The 20,294-nt window shown below is 36.8% G+C and overlaps 1 protein-coding gene across 3 annotated transcripts in view; it reads right to left on the reverse strand.

Moving 5' to 3' along the window:
• POU6F2 (POU class 6 homeobox 2) overlaps positions 1 to 20,294 on the reverse strand; it is a 312,647-nt gene that overhangs the window by 254,729 nt on the left and 37,624 nt on the right. For all 3 annotated transcript variants that reach the window (XM_068674957.1, XM_068674958.1, XM_068674956.1), the window contains exon 2: positions 1,530 to 1,701. In XM_068674957.1, coding sequence (XP_068531058.1) covers positions 1,530 to 1,695 — 166 coding nt within the window. In that variant the 5' untranslated portion in view covers positions 1,696 to 1,701. The remainder of the gene's footprint in view (positions 1 to 1,529; positions 1,702 to 20,294) is intronic.

Here is a 20,294-nt window from a genome sequence, read left to right on the forward strand (position 1 = left end):
ATTTGATCAAATAAAAATGTAAACACAGCTAAATATATTTATACCAATATATACAAGTAATAGCTTTCTGAATTTTAGCTATTAAAATTCTTTTCTGGATTAAATGGACTAAAACAATTGTTATATAGTGTTTGAACATACAAACTGATAATGGAAATTATGTTTTCCATGGAAACAAAGATTACTAAGGGTGTGCTTAAAAATGGATGTGATATTTAATAATGGTTATTACTGTAATTCAGAAATTAAATTTTAGATCTATTATTATTTTCCCTTATCTGTAGCAAAGTTACTTAGTAAAACATTTTGTGCTTTTTCTTCTTGTAAGGGGTAAGGAACATTTTTTTTAAAAAGAAAATTGCATGTATTCTTTTGTTTTAAAAATCCTGCAGCTCCTACTGTAGCTGGAAAACTGAAATCTGAACACTACTACAGATTTCCTTACAGATTATGAAATCGAAACTTGCATCTTAGAAAATGGGCTCTCTCTGTGCCTTAAAGCTGCATTCTCACTAAACAAGATCTTTCTTCCTTCAACTTCCATCTACAGAGTCGTGGAAAAAATAAGGAGTTGCTCTGTTTCTATTAAGGTTTATCTTAAGTCACAAACGGAAATAATTAAAAGGAACCCCTTTCAGGAGAGCAGTCGCTCTAAACCCAAAATGTCACTATGTACCATACAGTACTACTCCAGCTCAGACATCTATCAACATCTATCACTCAAGCACGCGCCTCAACAACTCTGCTCCCTTTTCTGATTAGAGATCAGAGTTGCTTGAGTTGGCTTACAGGGTGTCATCCATTTGAATGACAGATGTCTGTGTTGGAGTGCCACTCTTACTGCTTTTGTTTTGATTATGAAAGGTTACACTTTCTGGAATAATTTAGGCTACTTAAAAACTAAACAGGTAATTTCTTTTTGGCACATACTTTAGAAGAAATATTTTATTTCTAATTTAAATTTTAAAAACATTAGCTCCACATGCACTACCCTTGGTAGCCTTTGTTTACTCTCAGTACAGAGAGTGTTTTCTATGGGAATGTTTCAGCTCTCTGCACCCAGCTTTATCTTTACCATTTAAAATGGTAACTCCTCAGTTTAGTCCAGGCTCAGAAAAGGCTGATAGTATATCAGACACTCACATCAGCACTTAATGCAATAAATGTTAATGAATCACTCAAAAAAAAATAATAATAATTGGCAAAAAAAAATGATTCTTCCCTCAATTTTTTACGCTAGAGACCACAGATCAAAGGAAAACATAGAATGTCTGCAACTTGCGTTAAATAAGTTCATTGTTGACAAAAGTTTTCAGAATGTGACACTGTCATTCCAGTAGCCAGTTGCAATGGGAGCACAGGGCTGTACGCCTGCACGCTCCAAGCTACTCCTTGGTACTTACAAGAAAATTGAGTGAACAAAAAAAAAAAAAAAAAAAAAAAAAAAAAAGGAAGGAAAAAAGAACGGGGGGAGATTGCTCTTCCGGACAACATGGTAGCAGTGAAATGAAATACCTAGACAGACTTACCGAAGAGCTTGCTGGGAGTGTCCTCGCTGTCATTTGATTCCACAGGCGCAAGCAGGGGCTCATTCAGCTCGTTGTCTGAAGTAGCTGCCTTGTCCTCACCTCTCAACTCTGCATTCATTTCACTCCGCAGTGACAGCAAGGGCTTACTGACTTGTCCAGCTATCATTGGATCCTAGGATGGGGGAAAAAAAGAGTCAGGGAAAAAAAAAAAGTGGCAGCTTTGGTGTGCGTATACTCTCTCTTCCACTCCCTCTCCCTCACACACACACATACACACTCTCTCTCTCTCTCTCTCTCTCTCTCTCTCTCTTATCTCTGGCTGCTCCTGCTGTTATTGCTGGCTGCAGTCAAGTGAAGAGCTATTACAGATCCAATGAGTTTTCCATTACTCCCCACCCTATTAAAGCTCAACTAGCATGTGAGAGATTCAGGATGCTTTGGAGAAAAACTTCTATGAAAGCAACATAACCAACACAGCTTTAATTGTGGGATGTGCTTTTTTGTGTGTACGTTTTTACACCTCGCTCTGCCCTTAACATAGTAAGAAACAAAATTCCTGTATGCTCCAACGCCAGAGAAGAGGAGCACCCTGTGAGCACTCCACGGTGATTTAAAGAGGCATTCTCTGCTGTACAACATCAACACAACCAAATACACAATATCTACCCTTCAAGTGTTTCTATGAAAATTCACAGCAACAAATAGCCATTTCATTACATACATTCAAGAGAGACACAGATTTCTTCTAACTATTCTTGTCTTTGGGATGCTATGCTCCCAAAGTCAATAAACACACACAAGCACATATTTTTGTTTTGAAAATAAAAAACACAAACTATTTTTTTTAAAGATAAAATCAGGGAAGATACTTACACAAACAGTTTGCAATTATTCTCGTGTTTGGGACATTATATCCCCATAAAACCTTACATATATATATTTAAAATGTTTCTTGACGAATTGGATCTGTTTTATCTTCTGCTCACTGAGGACATTTGGGGGTCAAGCATTATTTCCGAGCACACACTATCCTCCTGTTTGCAAACTAACAGGTATAATATCATGACAGCAAGGAAACCAGAGCCCAAAAAAATAAAAAAAAAGAAAAGAACAAGTGACCTTGTTGCACACTCTGGCAGCTATTTATTGCAAAGTTCATGCCTAAATGGTTCTTATGCAGAGAACAGGTGACCAGCGAGCAAGTAGGTTGGTTAGCATGTTCCCTCTGTCCCGTCACCACATTGGTCGATGTTTGCCTATGGGTTTTTTAATGTATTCATGTCTGAAAAGTGAATTTGATATGACACATGATAATCTATGAAAATGTTAATCAATACAAATAGTTTAAGCTGTCATCAAATGCACTTCTTTAGTCAATACTCATATCGCTGAAAACAATGTCACTGTCACCAGGGCTTAATTTGCACAGCACTTAAATATTGGACTCTGTGCATCAATGCACTCCTCTTCAAATACTGTAGGTAAACACATTTTCTCCCTATTTAAGGCTGAAGCACTCAGCACGCATTTAGCTGAGCCGAATCCTCCCTTTTGAATACCTTGATAGGTCCACTGGAGGGCAAAATTAATACTTAATTGAATCTCACAGTCATCAAAATAATCAATACTTTTTTATTATTTATTCTTTACAGTCTGTTGACTGTTTCAAACCTCTGAGGGAATGGTGGAAAGGATTCATGGCTTTGAAACACTGTCATTTAACAAGGTAATTTTCAGTGGGGCATTAGGGGTTGTGAAACATATAATAAAACAAAAATGGTGGCTTATAATAGGAAGAAAGAAAAGAATTATATTTCTGCCATCTAACAAAACAGGATAAATAAAAAAGCAAGTGCAGGGAGAGGGAGAAAGGAGGGGGAAGAGGGAGAGAAAGACTGGCTTTTGAAGGGTTTTATCATATCAAGAGCAGAGCTGAGCTTTCATAATGCTGACATTTCTCATCCTGACAATCCTAAACAAGTGGAAAGGATGAGATCGCAGATATCATCTTTCATCACATTCCCCAGCTTAAGAACCAACATGACAGCTTCTCTCCCCTTTACACTGTTAATTACTAAATAAAATACTGCTCTCTGTCAGCATTAGATTATTGCAGATAGCAACCACAAACATTACTCCATTGTTTTGTTTTGCCTTTTTTTTTTAAACCAATGATACCTACCTTGAACTCTTCAGAAAATAAATTGGGCTTGTGTCTACATATTGTAAATATATGAAACATAATCAATTTAATCAATGCGGTCAATCCATGTTATTGTCAGGCTAAATTGCTGGTGATTTATTAACATTTCATTTACTGTATTTATTAGCCAGCAACAATCTGAACATTTCTTAGATGATTCTAGGAAGGAAAGAGAATTTAACAGATTTCTTTTGCAAATGCTATAAAAACCCCTCTGACTTGTTTTGCCTCATATTCATAGTACATTATTGACAAAGTCATTTACTGAGGCAGGATTTTTTTTGCTGTTGTTGTTTTGCTTTCATATACTATATAATGCACTTTAGCAGATTTTCCAGCTAAAGGTCACTGTGAACACAATATTGTTTCTAAGTCTGGGATGATGCCCTCAGCTTCAGCCATTCAAAACTAATAGCAAGCGTGCTTCCATAGCCAACATGAATCAGGATAAAATTTGACCCTTTTCAGGAAAGTATTTTGGGGAGGGAACTAATCCCATCCACAAACTACACAGCTAATCTGAGGACTACCAGCAATTTAATGGAGGATGCCGCATCAGTAGGATTCTAGATTAAATTCTCAGCTGCCAAATTTTGAAGTTGAATACATGAAAAATGGGATGAAGAATAATGTACAAAATGTGACAGCACTGGGAGAAACCTCACCCCTTAGATGTTAGTGGATTCACAGCAACTTCAACAGGGCTAGGATTTTACCTGTTATGCACATCAATAATTCGGCCTCATCTGGAGCACTTTGTTCATTTCTGGTTAGCCCAGCTAAGAAATACATCAGAAAGATGTGCAGGAAAAAACGATAAAGAGATTGAAAGGATTGGGAATGTTTACCTGACAAAAGTGAATAAGAACAAGTATGATCAAAGTATACAAAATAATAAACAGCAGGGAGAAAATGCAGATCAGGTACTATTCACCCTATCTCATCTGAGAAGAAAAAGGGCCTCCACTGAATGGAAAAGCTGGAGTATCAAATAATAATAAAGATACTTTTCCAAACAATTAGTAGTGAGAACGTGTGGAACTCAACATTGCAGGATATCCCTCAGACCTGCACTACAAGCATCCCCACAGACCCTTGCTTGACTTGCAGCCTCTTGCAGCAAATTCAGAACAGCTTTACAAACGCAGAGCCAAGGATTGTAAAAACTGAAATGTAAATTGCTGCCCCCTCACCCAAACTGTACCAGCACCTGCAGATAACCTCCAGGGTAGCTCTGTGCCAGATGGTAAGTGAATGACAACTTTATAAGCAGACAGATTAGGTACTGTCTAAGTTTCTAGCCTACATGAAGACTAAATAAATCACTGAAATGATGGGTTGAGAGAGTTTGTTTCTTTCAAAAACATACTTTTAAAAAAAATTGACAGTTTTTACTCCAGGTTGTCTCTAGACCTTCAGTTGCTTTGAGGACTTAAGAATATGTTTCTTCTACGGCAGATTACACATGATTAAAAACTTATTTTTACAAACAATGCAATTCAAATTCCAGCACATGGCAAGTGGACTGGTCTGGGAAATTTCCCAGGAACAAGATGGGATTTTTCTGTTTTCCTAATGGCTTCTCTCAAAAAAAAATAATAATAAAAAAAAAAATATTCCCCAGCACCCCCAAGATCTGCAGTAGTTGGTATGAATCTGTCACAGTGGCCAGCTACTGGCCCAGGAGCCTTCTTCTTCTCCACCCAGCGAGGACCCCAGGGTGTCAGAGGATGAGCCGAGTCCAAGAATTGCATGTGCATCTTTTGCAGATAATCCCATCAGGATCTGTTCTCCTCCCTGTCCTGGCTGTGCTTGCTTTTTGGAAGGTGAGAAAGATCAGGTTATACTTTGCAGCGCAACACAGCAACTTCTGTTGATCAACACCCACACAAAACTTTTAGCTATTCATACATAAAATTGAAAAGTTTAGGAATATATATATATAAAAAAAAAAAAAAAAAAAAAAAAAAAAGCAAGACAAACTTTGTGAAAAGGGTTTATCTGCTTTAAGTAGAAGGCAAGGGTACATAAAAAGGATATAATGCTATGGTATTTCAGATGGGTTTATAACCACAAGAGCAAAGCTCTTGTTCTAGAACTGAGGAATTGCAATCCCCTTATTCAAAATATACCTGTAAATACGACACATGTAGTGACAAATTTTACATGCATCTCTTGCAGATACTCATATAACTTGTCATCAATTTCTTGTCCAGCTAACACTGGTATTACCAGACTTGCCTGTTTTATATGAGCTTTTGCTGACAGTTCTGTGCGGCGAGTGGTCCTCCCTGCTGTGTCTCTCCCTTAAGGGCGGCTCATAGCTTCTCTTAGTCAGCTCGCAATAGCTGCCTGCACCTCTGCTCAGCTCCACTGCTCCCAGACTTGACTTCTACAAGATGTTGGGCTTAATTTGCCAGTAAAAAACAGGTGGATTTGCAAATGCAAATTACAGCTCTGGTTACACGCCCTCTTTCAAAAGCCAAAACCTTTAGTTTCTTTTCTGCAGCACTGTACAAAATACAGAAGAACATTTATCACTGTGTTAAAAGCTTTGTCTCTGCTCTTTAAGGGTAAAGGTGCAGTTTCTAAGCAAAACTATTTAGTAATCAAAGACAGCTTTTACAGGAAACTATATGGTTTTCGTGTGAAACATGCCCTAGGCAGAGATCTAAAAAGGGGAGTACAAACTACTTTTATCCTTAACATAGGACTTGCGTGATGATAGGGCTTTATAAAGGCTTCATGCACTGGTTTAGCCATTGGGCTAAATTTTGTACTCACTGCACCATAAACATTCCTGGTCTGAATTTAATTATATTATTTCAATAAAAAAGTAAGATCCTTTGTTTTCCTTCTTTTTATTTTTACTTTAGTTTGAAATCACTTCATTTCTGTCTTAAACATACTTTAAAGTAATTTCCTGATATTTTTTTTCCCCTGAAAATATGAAATAAATTATGCCCTCCTCCAGGATACTGATCACGCACAGAGTTCTGTTAGAGAGTGCATGTTTGAGCAATCACTCCAATTATGTTACCAATAAATAAAAGTTCAATGTTCAGATATTCTAATGATTACACCAAAGATTTTGATATTTTAGATTTCTTTTTAATCAAGACAGAGCACATCATAGCCTTAAAGTTATTTTAGTATATAACTTGTGGCTTTTGAGTGAAGAATACATTAAAAATCTCTAGTGGGAAAGGATTAGTTTTATTTGTATCAAATACCAGTGAAATTTAGGAATGTGTTATCCTTTGGTCCTCTTATGAACTGGTCCTCCTTCCTCTGTCTTATTGCTTTTAGAGGCATTCAATATTATTATTTTATTTTCTTTAATAAAGATTTCTAAACAAACAATTTTGATTCTTCCTTCTTTAAACCTTGTATCTGTTGTCACTAATGTGCCAATATTTCTATCCCAATCAATCCATAGTGTAGCTTATGCAAACTTCTTTGAATCATCCTTCAGACCCCTGCTAGCCTCTGACCATTGCTACCTGCTGGCTGTCATTGCCCCAGAAAAGTTAGAGAAAAGCTTATTTTTTTCACAGCCACCTCTACCACCATCCTTAGATGGATGTTTCTATAAGTAAAACAAACAAGGCTGCCGATATGCGATCATTGATCTCCCTTCACTGCTTTAATCTCGTACTTCTGTTTACTGCATTACATATTTAGTTATATTATCTGTATTACTCATATTTAACTTACTACGATCTTCAGTATTGCTCTCTTACAGCAAGAAGCTAATATATCCCCAGTTCTTCTCACTCAATATAAATATCATCACCTGAAACAGTCTCCACTTTTCTTCAGCTAGAACTATATTTATCTCCTCATGAAAATCTCTGCAATGGAAAAGATAGTTCTGTTTTTCTCTGTTTTCTCAGTGCTACTTTGACTTTGGACATCGTATTTCTGCAGTGATAATCATCTTCATATCTAATGGCCAGGTTGCAGTTAAAAAGAAGTATTCTCTAGTTTGAAACAACATTGTAAGAAGTTAGCAGTGTGCAATTATACCCATATAAAGTGTAGTATTACTAACAATTACTAACAATTTAATTTAGAAAGTTAGGGAGACTATCACTATTCATGGTGCTTTCATTTAAATGTTCTTTTCAGGTTAGTCAGTGATGTTATGTTGGTCTTCTTTGTTTATATTCTTAATTTTAGGTCCTTTAGAAGTTGAAAAGGTTAGTGCTGCTTAACGTAACAACTGCTGACAGAAAATGTTTTTCTGAAATTCATGGAGGTTTTAGTTGTAGTTTTAGCGATATTTTTATTTTTATTTTTTAACTACATTTTTTATGCAGCAACATCCTTCAAATTACAATGTCTTGAGGTTTCAATACTATGACATGGTTTTAAAAAACACAAAACTACCTCACTAGACAACTTTCGACCATACTGAACCATTTGTTTTCCCTAATGAAAAAGTTTCACAGGTTTCTTGCACCTATTGACAGAAAGCTGAAAGGTTCACAAGGCAAGTCCTCATCAATTTGTTGGTCAGGTTGCTCTGCAACACTAACAGGAGGCTGCAGAATGGAAACATACACATGACAACCACACAGTAATAAATGACTGGGTCACAATTTTATTTTATTGGGTTTATTGCTATAAGCATATCCCTAGCAGCTTCATATAGCAAGTCAAGCTGTACACTTCAAACATGCAAAAAAGTTAAAGGATGCTGTTTTTACCATATACAAGAGGAGCAAATGTGTCAGTTGCATCTGTGGTCCAAATACAGCAATCTGGAACCAACCAGGAGGAAAAACAAAACAAAACAAAACAAAACAAAACAAAACAAAACAAAAAAAAAAAAACATGAATCCATACAGCCATTGCATTTTTCCTGACCAACATGACATTTAGGAATCACTAATGCAAGAGTACCAACAGCACAGATGTTTTACTCTAAACAATGCTTTTGCTCATGGAGGTGACCTTACTACTGCTGATCCAGTTATTAATCTGATTAAAGATTCCTTCCACTCCTCCTGTTGCAAACCATTTCATCCTTATAATTTTCTGCCACACACACAGAACATCTATGTAGCTGTTATCTATTAATTCTAGGTTAACCAGAGTCCAGCCTCTGCCATATTCCAATGATTTCCCTTATTAAATGACATGCTGCTCATTAACAAGGAGCTTGCTTATCCATGGACATATTTCAAAGGTTTGTATGCATCCAGAGGTCAAGAGACAGAGAAGCTGCTATTCTGAAAGGCTACCATGGTCCTCAAAACACCAGATGGACAACAGCACACAACCATTAGGAAAAATAAGTCTTGAGAACAGTGAGAGAAAGGAACCTTCTAGCTCAAGGTTCTCGCAACCATCTAAAAGCAGATGATTTCTGAGAGACCAGAAGAGCAAGCTCTATAGATCATGACAGGACACAGGTGGAACAGGCAGTAACTTCCCACCCCCACCACCCCCTGAGGCCAGTATGGAGAAATCAGCCCTCATGAGACTTTCTCCCCTACTACTCTTCTGCCATCTGATCTTCCAAAAAGAGTGGATCATATAAGAGAGCAATTAATTTCAAAATTAGAAGACAGCCCCTATCCGGAGCAAGACTTTGACAGTTTTGTCATAGAAATAGTGGACTGTTTCCTCTGCTCTGTTGGTTCTATTCAGCAGGGATCTGTGTCAAACATAAAAAGTCATCCAAAAATTCTAAGTCTATAATAGCTAAGATTTTCTAGAATTTGCATACTGGGTCAACTTACCAGAGAACTTGAGAAAATTTTCAATACAAAGCAGAAGAGATTGTCTTCCATTAAAAAAAAAAATATATATATATATATATATATATATATATATATATTAAAACATTTCTGCAATGGTATTCATCATTCCTAGGGGAAAAAATACCATTCCACTCTAATGTAATAAACATGTTGTAGCTGTCTAGAGGATTTCATATAAAAACAAAAAATTCTCATTTTCTGTAAAAATGATTTCACATTAGGTTGTTTTAGTCTCCACAACGACCACATAAAGGACACAATTCTACTTGCCAAATCATCTTCATACACGTGCTCTTTCACCAGCCTGCCTGTTTGATAAGTTAATATAAGCAACAACAGGTTGACTTCACTTTTGAGGGAGCCTTGAGCACAAGTTTTTTTTTTAATCCCATCCTCTCTCCAGCCAATCTTGTGACATTAAAAGCTCCATCCAGCAACTACAGCATTCATTCATCACAATAATCCTTCTGCTTTCTAGAAGGAAGAAACAGGCCATTACAGCCCCCGAAACTATGAAATTCATGACACTTCATGGAGTGCTGGTAGTCATGGGTTGCAGTTCTTTTTATGTTTGTTTATTTTAGTTAAAACATTGCTTCCTGAGATTGCCACCATAAAGCATCCAAGTGGCATGAGTTTAGCATAATCAGAATTTAAGTACAGCATTAAGTATGGATTTATTTGGCATGTTTTGGCTACGATGTGCACACTAGAAAGACAGTGAGAAAATAAATATCAGGGCAAGAATTCAGTTAAAATAACTTTTAAAAAACAGCATGTCCATAACCACACCCAAACTGAAGATAACTTTTGAATGTTGATAACAAGAGAGAAACTTGAGTAGGCAACCTAGAAGGGGCTGACAGCAACTGAAAGAAACTTTCTAGTTAAAGGAAAACTTTGTTTTACCTAACATTTCAGGATTTCCAAGTTGTAAAACAAAGGAACCAGTAACTTGAATCTTGGGGAAAAAAAAAAAAATCATAGCATGGGTCATGGTGCTGAACGCTGTGTTCATACATAACATGCATTTTATGCATTTATTTTATGTATTATGTGATTAGCAAGGTTGTCAGCAGAGCTCTTGATCCTCTTCATGCTACTTGCTTTAATACAGCACACTTGAATTCTAGGGACAAGTATGGGAAATGACATCGCTTGGCCTGCATCAGAAACAGAGTAGCCAGGGGGATTAGGGAAGTGATGGACCCCTTGGTGTGGCACTGGTGAGGCCACACCTCAGCCACTCTGATCACTTTTGGGCCTGCTGCTCCAAGAATATTGAGTTGCCCAAGAGTGTACAAAGAAGAGCAATGAGGCTGGTGAAGGTACATAAAAATAAGGGTTGTGAGGAGCAGCTGAGGGAAGTGAGAAGAGACCTCATCAGTCTCTACAACTACCTGACAGGAGGTTGCAGAGAGGAACACGTTGATCTTTTTTCTTGGGTAAGAAGTGACAGGACTTGAAGAAGTGATGTTGTGCCAGAGGAAGTTTAGGCTGGACATTAGGAAGAACTTCTTCAAGCAGAGGATTGTAGAGTATCTGAACAGGATGCCAAGGGAAGGGGCTGAGTCCCCATCTGTGGAGTCATTTAAGAGAAATGTGGCCATGACACTAAGGAGCATGGACCTGTGATGTGTGATGGGACTCAGCAGGTCAGGTTGATGACTGGAGGTGGTGATCTATAAGGTCTTTTCCAACCTAGATGATTCTGATTTCTACTGGGACTGTACCTTAGTGGTAGGGACCTGAATTGCTCTCTATTTCCTTTCATCTTATCTAGACAGAATTAAATAGCAAAAACGTCCATATATTGAAGAAACTGAAACCTTCACCAGAACTGAGCCTCCCAAACAAAAATACTCTCTTCTTTTTCCAGCTACCAGAAGACACACTGCAGTAGGATGTGTAGCTATCAGGTTAAGAGCAAGAATGCCAAATCATTTTTCCTATGGTTCTCCTACATTTAGCTCATCTGACAACAAAACCTGCTGTTATAAATACTAAACATACTTAATAATACCACAAATGTTGCAGATCAATAATGTTAGGCTTTTTATATTTTCTAAGCCTTTCCCACTGATAAATGAGTGCAATTTTTCGTAATCATCACAGAGAAGCTTTTGGGTTACTTTTCTTCATACCAGGTCTTCATCAACACCTGGGTGCCACATATTTCTTTTCACAGTGTAGATCTCAACATATTAATTTCTAAGTGAATATATTCCAACTTCAGTATGCTCTTAACCGTCACGCAGCTTCACAGTCCATCCTGAAGAAATCTGCATAAGAATGTGTTTCTTTAAGATGAAGTCCAAAGAGAGTCTCACTTTTTGTCAAAGGCTTTCATCTGCTGGAAGTTGCAGGTATACTTAAATTCCCAACGTTTCATTTGTTAGTACTACGGTAGGATATGTCACACACCACATCCAGTAGCACTATTATGTGTCAGGCATATAGGAAGATATCATTTCAGAGCAGCATAACAGCACTTTTCCTGTTTAATGCTTTACAATTGGAAATCAGCGTAACATTTACTGATCATTTTAGCAGCAATTACAGTAAGTGGATTATCAATAAACAATGAATGAAGCATTTCTCAGACCTGCTAGTATTTTCCTACATGGACAATTCAATTCTTTATTAGATACTGCTCAATTTGTTTGTTTTGTTGGGTTGTTTTCTTTGTGTGTGTGTATTTTCTTGTTTGTTTTAAAAAAGGTTGCCACAATTACTTGTCATTGGCTTCCTCTCACTTTTTAAGGAAACTCCTTTTAAGAAATATTTTATGGTAGATAATCTGATAACAGTTAAAAAAAAAAAAAAAAAAAAAAAACAGAACAACATGCAGCTACAGTAACACCTTCTGTTGCTTGCTTGCTCGTTTGCAAACTGGTGAACACACTAGGATGCTTGATTTCACCCTTAAAGAGTAACTATCACCACCCTCCTTAGAGAGCACAGTCAAAAATACCGTTGATTCCTTCTGTTTCAACAGCAGAAAATTTTCTGAAGATCGTGCTATTGTCATATATATGTGTGCTCTTACTTTGATCAATTTTATATACACAAAACATATGCATTTATACATATTTATGAGCACATATATAGGTGCGTACAAAATGGTCCTAAGACTGCTGCCAGTGAAACCATTTGGACTGTTGCCATCAGCTTCAACAGGCACAACAGACTCAGTTCCCTGCATGAAGAATCACCAAGATCTAGGGAAAGGCCCTGATCTTTTTGTCATTGAAATCAATAACAGAACATCAATAAGTAGTTTAGCTGTTTCAAAAATGTAGGTCAACATAAGCAATCTCATAATGCCATTGGTCTTAAGTTGCTCTTCAACATGCTTCAATCTTTGTGTATTATTTCTAAAGAGTAATAAATGTACTTTTTGAACATTGTTTGAAATAACCCTGCAAATTATGCCATGTCTCCAATAAATTTATTTTCAAAATATAGGATTACATGAAGTGTGCACTAAACATGCACAAATAGGAAGGACATGAGGAAATGTGTTTGGAAACAAGCAAACCTTGAATGAATATAGAAATGGCCACTAATAGCTTCTGAATGTTTTAAAAAGTTACAAAACAAAATGCAGAATAGAGATTTGATCACAATCTCACATTATTTTTTCATTACAAACTGCCTTCATACATCATTCTAAATTGAAACTAGTTTTGTGTTTGGCATATATAAGTTTAAAGAATCGTTTGGTTACATCTTTGCTTTTTACTTTTAAGAAAAAAGCAAATTACTATGCCCACATATATAATTAGTTTTTTGTTGTTGTTTTTGAATCAGGAAGGTATGTATAGTTACAGTTTGTAAACACAAAGACAAAGAGCCATTTGAGTTTCCTCCAGCAAGCCTGAGTGTACCAGTACAGCTGTGAGAGCATATCAGTATTCCTTCTTCCACTCCACCTTCTTCCTCCCTGTTACCCATCTTTCAATGGAAAAAACAGCCTTTTTTGTTGTTGTGGGCAAAAGTTTGCCCCCTGGTGATTAGAGTTAGAGGACCAACACCTCAGGTACACACTCTTACTGCTAAGCCTCTAAGCACTGCTGTCCCACTCACCTCACGTCTATTCTGTTTAATTGTTTTGCAAAGAGCAGTGACTGGTAAGCATCCCTATAAAAATATGTAAGTTAATTTTAAAACCCTGTCCCTACAGAGCCTCTACTTATCTCTCTCTTGATCTCTGCTTTTCTAGGACTTAACTTTGCCAAAACACTGGTGTATTATCAGCACAGTTTTAGTCCCAAAGCCAAAACACAACACCATATGGGCTGCCATAAAGAACGTTAACTCGAGCCAGATGGACCCACTGCAATGAGTCAGATCTAAAAGCAGGGAAACTGAGTGGAGCATTCACATAACCAAGAATTTCCTTGATTTCCCTTTTCTCACAGCCAGACAGCTCTGTTGCACTCACAAGCCTGATCATCGCAGCTCACGTGCTTCCTCTGGAAGCCAAATGCTGGCTTGTTTCTATCACCTGAACTCAGTCTATCACATGGGCCTGAAGAGTGCTGGGCTCTTGGCAAATTGAAAGCAAAACCAAAGAGACTTAGGCAAGGACCAAGTAAAAGCTGTGACATTTGGGGTGAGTAAAACCATTGACTTAAACCACCCCATTTGTTGGTTTTCTTGTTGGGTTGTTTTTTTGTTGTTGTTGTTGTTTTCTTTTTTCATTTTAGACCAAGCTTTTTTTTCATAGATTTAAATCAACTTTTCAATTTACTTTCACCAACACTTTTTTCATCTATTTACTTCTTGTGTTGTATAAATATTTCTCGGCATTATAATAGCTAAGTGCTTAATCATGGTCTTTGATCTCTGTGTTTCCATGCAGGCTAGATTGTCCTCAGAATTTACGGGTACATTAAAATGTTCTCTTTGGCCATAAAATCAAGTTGGTGGGCAATTACTTCAATATGACGCCTTATAGAAGCTTACCATCATGTCTTCACTTTAAACATTGTAAGTCAATGAAATTATATTGCAGCCATTGACAACACATACAATTTTGCCTGTTTGATATCCCATTACCTCAATAGCAGCCACAATAGTTTTGGAGAAAGCTCTTTTTTTCCATGAGAACGTGCTACAAGTAAGGCTTATTTGTAGGGAGCACAATAACACTACTTAAGTGACTATCACAAAGTCTGCCAGATTCCAAGATAATGTACAAGAGTAATGCACTCACTTGTTTTACTAATAATTCTGTATATAGACAAGACCAGAAGTTCCAGTGCAGAATCAAATTGTTCACACAATTGATTCATCTATGCAGTCAAAGTAACAAAAGCATTATTCTCAGACCAGACACTTAGCTTAGGATCAACACAACTGACATGGGATCATTTGTGTTATGCTAGAATATGCACATACATCTTCCCTATAAAGTTCCCTATAAAGTATACAAAACTAGCAGAAAACAGGAACTGTAACCTCTACATAAACAGTATTATTTGTCCACTGCTACAAGATCTTCTCTCTTGTGGCTATCGTTCAGTTTCAAATCCTAACATACCCAGCACTGAATTTCTGTTCGGCTCCAAACTACCCCTTCATGCGCGAAGTCTAGAAACTCACAAGCCTTGAAGGTTGAAAGGAATACACAGGAATACACTGGGGGAGGGAGGGTATGCTACTTTTAAAGCACTGAGAGGATTAAGCACGGAACATAACTAAGACCAAGCATTTTATAAAAGGGAAGTTAATAAAATAAGGAGAAAGTCTAACTCCTACAATGACTCCAAAAATTTGTTAAATTTATTATGACAGAGGAACTGAAATACTGAGATGAAAACAAAGACATGTTTATGCTACAGTGAAATCATGGCTTTAGGATACAATAGTCATTTATCTATATCTGAAAGGTATAAACTGGTTCCTCGAGCATGTAACTCAGCACTAAGTATACATACTGGAATCAATGGGATCATTTATATGATCAGACTTTGTGAGACTGAAGCCCAGCAGTGAAGGCAAATTGCTGAAAAGTAACTCCAGAGCTAATTAGGAGGAAAAGGATGAAAATGACATCACAATACATACAATGGGTATTATGAAGGGGAGAGGAAGGGGGTGTGGAGAAAAAGAACATGAAAAGCAAGTGCTTAGATTATAACCTTCTCCTGAAAAAGCATGTAGAAAAAGCTCTTCTGTGATATTTGACACTCAGCTGGATGGACATGGAAATGCACAACACAGAAGTGCACAATCATGCACTGTTATGGCATCTTCTAAGAAAAAAACAAAAGCCTATCACCTCAAAATTGCTGTAAGTCAAAGGAATATGTTTTGCACTACTACCCAAAGAAACATTTTAAAACAGCACTGAACTTATAACGTCGTTTCTTTTATTTCTTAAAGTCTTTCTCAAGTTTACCCCATTTGCAATCAAGCTGTGGATTCCCTTGCCTTTAAATGCTGCCTCTACAGACTCAGCCTAGGATCTCACTATCAAAGTGGGTTCCCTGCAGCCTCATATACCATATTAACATCATTAATAAATGATGACCTCAGTAACACCTATTGTAATCCTATTGTTTTCACTAGGGTTCTGCAAATGTAATTTAGCACTTCATTTGAAGGCAATGAGATTGCAAAGGCAGTCTAGAAAGCAAAGCATAGTTTTTAACAGCATCTATGACCATGCACAGCAGAGTACTTTAGTCTTTCAGCTGGTGTCACAGATAAAACACTAGTAAAACCTGACATTGCTTAGTATAATTGTTCTGCATACAACTTTACAGCAATATCATACTTTTAAGAGAATTATAACATGTACAGATGTTATTAAGGAAGCAATCGCACATCATGGGTATGACAATTACATAACTTCACTGAAGTCCCATTTTTGGCTCCTTGTACTGCTTCAAATCCCATTGCTTTGGCTGGAAACATTTGTTTTAAAGAGAGGAAAAAAAAAAAAAAAAAAAAAAAAAGCAGTATATACTCTGAAGACCAAAGAAAAAACACTAAACTTGGGTAATATTTGTCAGACAATTCCTAGTTGCAGCTCATAGAGATGGAGAAAGTCCATACTCTCAAATTTTTCACTTATGGTCACTGTGTCTCAGGTTTCTCATAGCTCAAGAAAGCTGATTACTAACCCTGAACATCTTTTATACTGTAAAAATATTTTAAAATGTAGAGCTTAAGTCTGACAAAAAAAAAATTGAGCTGTGAGTAAATTGTATTATTATTAAGTACTGCTAGTTTGCATGAGAGAAATTCCTACTTTCAACCATTTCTGGACACCATACACTAATTCAGATCAGGTAGTGTAATAACACCAAATTAAAAAAGCAGCCTTGCACAACACTGAACAGTTGCAACAGATGATGAAGATGGAGGAAGGGACACAAAAGCTTGAAAAAAATGCAGCTCAAAAGGAAGTTTCCTGTAGACCTTCACGTGTGCATGCACACTCCAACCTTGCAGCTTTGCATCTTGTGCCAAATTTAAAAATATTGAGGTAAAGGCAAAGCATAGTGGGGAGCGAAGACCAGCGAAATTTACCAGGCACGTGCTTCCCAAGAGAAAGCTGGAGGAGTTCCTACTCATTCACAGTGACCGTACTGCCATCCAGAGGTAGACTGCAGCTCAGAGCTAGCAAAGTCTTGCACTGGCTTAGAGCAAAGACTTCCCCTCAACCCACAAGGCAGTATCCATCTTTCAGGAAGGTGGACAACTGATGAGGCAGTTTAATTCTACAAGGGCTTGAGGTTTTACTGCTCATATCATTGCTAAGCGTGGATCTATTGCAAAATAACCTCCAAGTGGGTTTTTCTAGTTTAATTTGCTAGGAGATTATTAACTCTAACCCACAGTCTCATTTTTCAGAGCAGCTAAATGCATACATACAAATCTTTGTTGGGGGAATTATTGTTGGTTTAAAATAATAACAGCGGGGGGGGAGAGGGGGGGTTGGAATGACACTTCTATGAAAATGTTGAGCAAAGTCTGAGACTTATTTTTGGAAAGTAATCTGAAGAAACCTGGAGGTCTTGCTGAGTTTCACCAAGAGAACTGGTTGATAGAGAACTTGCTAGGATGTAGTACTGGTGTTCACGTTTCCCTCCAGGCTTCCATATTGAACATTTCAGTTTATAAAGGCAAACGGTGACAGACAAGCTTTCCTTTTGCTTCAGTCAACAGATAGAAGGAATTCAGATAAAGCGTGAGAGATCATTTAGACCATAAGAGGAGGCAGGAAGATGGCAGGATGAGAAAAGTGACCTGCTTATCTAGTAGTGACTGTGATCCAAAAAAACCTGATCTATAACATAACTTCATTGGTTGCATCTGGTACTGGTAAGTGAGGAGTGACTAAGTAGCTTGTTTAACTAAATGAATACAGAACATTCTTACCTCTTGACCTAGACTGAGAATAAATTGTCATCACAAATATCATTTAGGACTGACATATGCAGTAAGGTATCTTACAGTTTAATATTAAAAACAAACAAAAAAAAAGTTAATTTAAATATTTTTCTAGCTTTTTAATAAAGAATTCTGCATACTTTAGATGTTTGGAATTCTTAAAACTGAAATAGTGATTTCAGGTTTAATTTATACTGTAATAGAGGAAGATTTGTCTGATAAAACAAACAGCACAGGTCACAAAGACATTCCTACTCCATTTAGTAGATTAATTTGTAATCACTTATTAAGTAAAATAAAGGCTTGACATGAGATATCTATACTACTACCAAGAATTTATAGACTTTTAGCATAAGAGGTGTATCAGATTACTTGGATAGAAATAGCAAAGGGCATTGAAATAATTACTTGGAATCCAAACAGAATTATACACTATAAAGTCCTTCCTTCAGAAAGAAATCTTTTGTCTCCATACTATCCGCTGCTGATGCCACTGAACACTCTAGAGAGATGGAGAAAGAACTCACTCTGGATGAGGACAATCAATCAAAATCTTCTCTGGAACTAGAACTGCTGTTATAACAGATCAATAAATGCTACTTGTTGATCTACAGCAGCAGAATCATGAAGGCGTCTACTCAAATAAAACCCTACGTATATGTGTATTAACCACTGTGTTTGTGTATATGCCCATTTAAATATTAATTCTAAATAAACTTCAGAGATTTTTATTATTGTATAATACATACATAATCTGACATTGACCAAAGCACCCCTTACTGCTCTGTTAGCCTGAAATTCTGCAAGAGGGAAAAAAAAAAAGATAAGTCAAATATTAATGGAAAGTGGGATTTTCCTTGCAATAGCCTCAATAAATATGTCGGTTGGGGGAAAAAATAGGACAAAAATAGAAAGCTTATATCTTCAATATCAAAGAAAAGAATGTTTGTGTCAAATCTGTTGGAGAAATTGCCATGAATGGTTCATCTTTGTGAAAATATGACCCTTGTAATGCTAAGATCAGGGAGACGTAGGATGATAGGTTGAATAAGAGCTATTTGCAGAAGCTAAAAACGTCTATAAGAAGTTTTCATTTGCATGTCTATTTTCCCAGTATTTTTAAATGGGTAGGAGAGGGAAGTGTAGAAAACAGGTTTTCAATGTTGTTCATTAATTAGGATAAAAAGCAAAGTATATTAGTGTGAATATTGAAAAGTCCTTATAAACTGCATTAATTATTTTCAGTATGCAATATTTTTCATTTGAATTTATCTCTGTTTCCTTAGTTTTGGATCATCTGTGCTTCTGTTCTCTGTGGCCCATACTCTCCTGGTATTGTATACATAGTTCATCTTTCAGCTTTCCTAAAATACTCAGGGGAAAAAAAAAAAAAAAGAAAGAAAAAAAAAGTGCAGTGAAATATACAATACCTTTTAAATCAGAGAATTTGAAAAAGACCTTTTTATTAGCCTCATCTGTAAGGTCTGTTCAGGGAAGCATGCACTAATCCAGCACTTAATTCTACACCATTCCTCACGCAGAACATCCAGTTGTCTTTGCTCAGGATTCTGCAAGTAGAATAAATCTTACCATAAATCTCAAAGAAGTTTTTCCATGAGTGAAGACTTGGGAACTTGACCCTGTTGGGGCTGGTTGTAACAGCCAGCAGATCACTGGGGAGTTCGATATGGGCTGCATATGCTTAACTCAAAGAAAGTACACGAAAGGACAGCAGTCATTGCATCCATACCAAAAACACAAAACTTGACTCCTGGTTGATCATTCATGCCAGGCCTGCTGCCCCAAGACAGACACCTCAACATTCAGTGGAAAAAAAAAAAAAAAAAAAAAGAAGTGCCACATATTGACTATACTTCCGTTCAACTAAACTTGCACAAGGCATATTTTATCACCTTCCTATGTCTGCAGCAGAAGGTAAGGAAAGAAATACTGATAACCAAGGTGCGTGCAGAAAAAAGCTTTACAGATATTGAGGTATTTTCTTCTCCTTTTCTGTATCCCCTCCTGATTTATTTTAGGTTTCACAGAAAATCTGGTGGCTCATTGTTCTATTGTTTGAGTTTTATATAATCTACCTGCAATTGCTTACTCTTTCCATTATCTCCCGGAGACCTGCTTTACAATGGAATGTGGTAACTGCAGTGGGCTTTCATTGCCAAAATCTTTCTACATGAAAGTTAACTAATATATTTCCTTCTATGCTTCATCAAAAAGGCTTAGGTAGAAAATGTTTAATAACTTAAGAATGTAACAGTAAGGACCATCAGGAGAGGATGTTGAGGTGGAGGATGTTTTTCTTTTTAATGAGAATAATATAAACTGAAGTGTTCTTACTCAGGGCATAGATGCAAACACAAATAA

The sequence above is a fragment of the Anas acuta genome, chromosome 2, assembly GCF_963932015.1.
Source record: "Anas acuta chromosome 2, bAnaAcu1.1, whole genome shotgun sequence".
Lineage (NCBI taxonomy): Eukaryota > Metazoa > Chordata > Aves > Anseriformes > Anatidae > Anas > Anas acuta.